The sequence below is a fragment of the Hibiscus syriacus genome, unplaced genomic scaffold (assembly GCF_006381635.1).
Source record: "Hibiscus syriacus cultivar Baekdansim isolate YM2019G1 unplaced genomic scaffold, ASM638163v2 tig00110160_pilon, whole genome shotgun sequence".
In the NCBI taxonomy this organism is placed as follows: domain Eukaryota; kingdom Viridiplantae; phylum Streptophyta; class Magnoliopsida; order Malvales; family Malvaceae; genus Hibiscus; species Hibiscus syriacus.
Window position 1 is genome coordinate 2526997 of NW_024062608.1, and position 5747 is coordinate 2532743.

The 5747-nt window shown below is 34.5% G+C and overlaps 1 protein-coding gene across 1 annotated transcript; it reads left to right on the forward strand.

Annotated features, from left to right (window-relative positions):
• The first annotated feature begins 327 nt into the window (after window positions 1-327).
• On the forward strand, window positions 328-720 carry LOC120216517. Its single transcript, XM_039213911.1, has one exon. The coding sequence runs from the start codon at window positions 328-330 to the stop codon at window positions 718-720; it is 393 nt and encodes a 130-aa protein (XP_039069842.1).
• Window positions 721-5747: the final 5027 nt, after the last annotated feature.

Consider the following 5747-nt stretch of genomic DNA (forward strand, 5'->3'; position numbering starts at 1 on the left):
GGTTATGAACCTTTCTTGTTGTGACATTGTATTTGCATATTGTCCTTGGAACATTTTGTTTGCTCCATTAATTTGGCAGGCTTGGAAATGGCGCAACAATCTCATCTTTCAAGGCAAAGCTATTGATGCCATGTCTCTCATAACTTTTAGCACTTCATGGGCAAATCACTACTACAAAGCTGCCGCGATGCCGACCTCCCCCAGCGCTCACAACATTGAATTTTCCATTGAAATCGCCCCAAAGAAGGTTGGTTCAGCTTAAATTCTGATGTCGTTGTTTCTTCGGCTTATAGCATTGGCTTGATGTGGGGTGTAATACGTGATAATATGGGACGCTTTCTCCTGGCTTATTATGGATGTTTGGGGCCATCTTCGGTTCTCCATGCAGAGCTCTCGACAATACAAGAAGGTCTCCATCTGGCATGGTCGAAGGGCCTTAACCGTATTATTGTCCAAACAGATAGCTCCGATGCCTACGAGCTTTTCTCCCCACCAACAGTTAATAGGCTATTCTCTCATGTGAGAAGCATAACCTTGCTCTGTTCTAGGAATTGGTTGGTTGATTTCACATTAATCCGATGCGAAGCTAATTACGCCGCTGGCCATCTAGCCAAGCTCGCATTGAAGAATGAGCGCCTTCTCAGAGTTATTGAAGCTGCCCCAGACTCCCTTACTGCTATTCTGCACCGAGACTTATATGCCCCCTTCACGTTCGCATGAACGCTTAGAACCCGGCTTTGGCCTCCTTTTTATTCGAGAAAAAAATATCTCATCCACTTTATTTTTCAGTTAAAATGAAATCATTAATTAAATTAAAAAGAATTAATTAAGATTATATAAAATCATTAAATTATAAATGTGAAAAAATATTAAATTTATTTTAAAAATATATCAATTTTAAATTTAATTTTATAAATTAGTGTTAAATGTGTATATATAATCTATCAAATTATTATTTAAATGCAAGATTTGATTTAGTGGTTTATTGCTTTCAAGTTTTTTATGTGGTTTAGGTTCAAATTCCTTTACAGACATTTTTATTTTTTTCTAGCATTAACTACTTTATAAAAATATATATAGTATTATGTAAAATACAACATGAATATGAAGGCTGGGGCTATGCGCATGTGCTTTATACCCCAATTCCCAAATTCAAATCATTCCAACATTATTGTTGTGCCTTTTTTTGGGAGTTTAATTTTCTTTTAATCAGATGGTGACACGTGTCATAAATAATTAAATTAAATAAATTTAAATTAGAGAAAATACCATTTAATCTAGTGGTGACATGTGTCACCTCCTAATTGGATGGTTAATTTATTAAATAAAATTAAATAATAACCAAATTGATCGAATGCACAAAAATTGAGGATCAAATATGTAATTATATCAATTTGTTAACTTCCACATAAGCAGTTTCGTTAAATAATGACTAGTATGTATATTGAATCTAATTAAGTAGTTCAATGATTATATTGACGTAATTTTAAAAATGGTAGTCATTTTGATACCAACTCTATAATTGAATGATCATTCAAATAGTTTACCCTATTAACAATAATGGAAACTTCTAGAAATCTTGTACAAAAATTCTAGAAGTTTGTTGATCAATGACAGAGAAAATGAAAAGCGAGAAGTCAAAGCAAGCTGGGGAGATAGAGTTTCGGCATAGATGAAGAAACATATATTTAAAAATAGAGAAAATAATCTCAGTGACAAAAAATGTCTTATAATATACGAATTTAACCAACTTTTTTTGGATTTTCCAAAATGACCAACAAATTCGCAACGCGATCTCTAATTTCGCAACCCAGTTTATAAATTCGCAACGCGAATCTGTAAATCGCAACACAGAAGTCAAATTCGCAACGCGATAGTCAAATTCACAACACATAGTCAAATTCGCAACACGAATTTCAAATTCGCAACGCGAATTTAATTTCGCAACATGTTTTAGTTTCGCAACATAAATATTTTTGGTATATAACAACGCAGCAGCAACAACTCATAACCTAAATCGCAACTCATTCCATCTTCATCTATCACTCTCTCCGGCGACATCCGTTCCTATATCCAACGACATCCTTCCCCATCTCTAATTTTTTTTACATAATTTTATTTCTATATATTTTTTTATTGATTTCTCTCCCAAATTATCAACTATCAACTTAATAAAGGTATGTTTTTCTCTAAGTTAGTGATGATATCTAGTTTATAGCTCATTTGTTTAGTAAATTAATTTATAATTTGTAGAATTAAATCATCTAATGTTGATCATGTTTGGATAGATTTGTGTTTTGGAGGGGCATGAGAGAATGTTCATGGTGTTTTACAATATGTGTCTTTACCCGTGAATCTTCAACTAAAACTGTCATTAAAAAAGTTAACTTATGAAACTCTAATGTTACGTGTTGCAAAGAAATTGAATTTAGAGTATCTAAGAGTCTGAAGTGGATATGATGAAATCGCCTATGTCACATGCGAGCTGGATGACTTCCTTCACGTGAAAAAAAGTGCTCAAGATTTTGACAACCGCCAGCCATATTTCCTTTTTAGCCTAGACAAGACAATAGCAGGTATCTAGGGAATCTTCACTTATACGAAACCCTAGGAGATTTCCTTCTACAAATACCTAGCCATAGTCGCCAAGAAAAGGAGGCAATGAAGTTAGAAGAGCTTTACTTGAAGTGTGAACGAGTAACTGCAGTGCTTCCCCACCGTCTACCAACCAACCTTCCTTGGTGTCCTCCATAGTAGACTGTAGCAGAGCGGTGGACAAGTCTCGAGAGAGGCTGACTGCCAGGACAGGCGCAGTGTTGATCAAAATTGTCACGATAGAGCCCCCGGTTTTTGGGAGTCATTCGTCCTTTGTTCTTAATTTCCTTATGTATTTTGGGTTGTATAAAACGATGATACTTGGTTGACTTTCGATAACACCATGAACTGTCCTAGTTGGTGTTAATCTTTGTTTTGCCTAAACAATTATTTTCTACTTTATGAATGATGAATTATGATTCTTCTTACAATTGTTTTGTTCATTGTTTGAATATTTTGCCTTGACACTATAAGAGCTTCGAGAGATTGCTTGGGGTCTTGGTGAAAAATGTCTTGGCAATGTAAGAGCATCGAGAGATTACCCTTTGTCTAGATATTGATTCTTAGATTCGAGAGAATTAAGATAGACCCACATGAACAACAGAATGGATCTGGGATTATGATGTTCTAACTTGTCTACCTTAGAGATAAGGAGCATGTTTCAAGTGACTAAAAGGGATAGACGCTAAAGTAGGATAGACAACAACTATAGTTTACGCTGAGAGGTATTGCTACAACAACAGTCTGACAAACCTAGGGTTATAGTTAATACTAAGTAGTATTGCCATAGCAACCGTCTAAGAATACTTAGTAATCCTATCGGGCAGCTCAAGCATGTCATAACAATTCATTCTGGACTTAGAATAATTGCTTATCAATACAAAAGATTAGCATGAGTGCTCTGTGATAAGTCTGAATATGTGAGGTTGTTTTGAATATATTTGCATCAACGCTTGTCTTTATTTTGTTTATTTTACTTCGATAGTTTACATATTTATTTTGTCTCGACTAACTTTTCTGCAATCATACTTTATAATATTTCTTGCTTTATTACTAATAGTTTTCTAGTTTGACAGATAGAAATTAGATTGTGACAACTAGTTCTAGTTGTGGTGAAACTTAAAACATTCGACCAATCCCTGAGGAGACGATAACTCACTTATCCTATATTACTTGATTCGATTGTGTATACTTGCACATAATTTCTTGCCTTAGCAAATACATTACAAGCGATCAGATGTTAAATATAACGTTTTACCAAGGATGCATTGACGTTATCCGGATGGCACGCGAATTTCTACCACTTGTGGGGCTCGACGATGTCTATGACATCCGACCTAAAACCTTCATCTTGTTGTTAGTGAAAATGAAGCCCAACTCAAAATTACCTTTCGATTTTCAACTTTGGAATCTCTCCTTTGGTTCATCGTCCACAAACTGCTAATGAAAGGCAGCTTAAAATCTTGAAGTTATCGTGTGCACCATGGGAGTTTGTGTGAAAGAATAATAAAGTAAAATGATGAGATCTTTAATAATGGAGTCGGCTAAAAAGAGAGAATATGAGAAGTTGAAAATAAAATGAAAGAAAAGGAAATAAAAAGGAAAAAAAAAAAGGTAGTGGGTAATTAAAATAGAATATTAGCGGATAGGGTAATTTGGGTAGGTGAAAAGGTGAAAAGTAAAAACAATTGTAAAGTTCAATAATTCAAAGTAAAAGAATTCTTCCCTCTTTTATTATTTTCCATTACTACCCACCCTAAAAATTAGGGTTAATTCTTCCATTTTTGTCATTTCTCTTAATCATAACTGTCACCTCCTTTGTGCATGATCTTATGTGGGACCATATAATACCAATAATTGGTAAATAATAATTAAAATAATAAAAATAAAAATGTATGCTTTATTTATGCACAAATAGAAAATTCCAATGTCATGGTATTTAAGGTTGTTTTAGGACACTCATACATCGTGCAAGTAAGTAAAGATTTGTCGCGCAAGGGCGGGGCTCCATTATAAACTTTCAGGCGCTAAACATTAACTTTAAATATATTCCCATCATACATTTTCTATAACAATCACTCTATGGAGGCACATGCACCTCGAATGGTCCTAACCATCTAGATTTGAGCTTTCTAGGAAAGAGCATTCCCATATGTTTGTGCCCTGAACTCTTCCATCTCATTAAGCTCAAGCAGTCTTACTCACCACTAATTGAGTATCAAAATTAAGCTTTTAATGGCCTATATGCCTTATCTTTCAGCTCAAAGGGAGATGGAAAGTCTTTCCATACACCACTTAAAGGGTGACATGCCTAGAGAAGTCTTAAATGTTGTTCTAAATGCCCAAAGTGCTTCATCTAACTTTGGCGACCATCCTCTTTGGATTCACTACTTTTATAATATTTGTTTTATCTTGCAGTAGATACTTCAGCTTGGCCATTATTTGTGGTATATACCGTGGAAATTTTGTGACAGCCTCTATATATCTTCATAACTTAGCAATCAATTTATTATCGAATTGGGTTTTTCATCGCTAATGATAGCTCTAGGTACTCTAAACCGTGTAAAGATATTCTTGTGCAAAAACTTAACCATGGTTTTAGAGTTATTCTTTGATGTTGCAATCGTCTCCACCCACTTAGATACATAATCTAGAGCAAGCATAATGTACAAGTCTCCACAAGAAGATGAAATTTTACCATGAAATCAATGCCCCAAACATCAAATAACTCGATCCTCAAGATGTTTTGCAATGGCATTTCATATCTTCTAGAGATGTTACCAGTACATTGGCATTGATCACATGACTTGTAAAATGTATGACCATCTTTGAACATTATTGGCCAATAAAAGTATGATTAAATAACATTGGCAGTGGTTCTTGCTCCTCCAAAATAGCCTTCACATGGGGTCGTATGAAAATGGGTAGAATATCCTGTTGCTCCTCTTTGGGTACACACCTTCTTATGATTTGGTCTTTGCAACTTCTTGAATGTCTAAAATATCATAGCATTCAGAATTGCTTTCTAGCCTAAATAAGTGATATTCTACTTGATTCTTAATACATTTTCTATATACAACCTCAAGATCAAATTCTTGCAATAGTAAGATCCACCTAATAAGTATAGGCTTGGCATCATTCTTATTTACTAA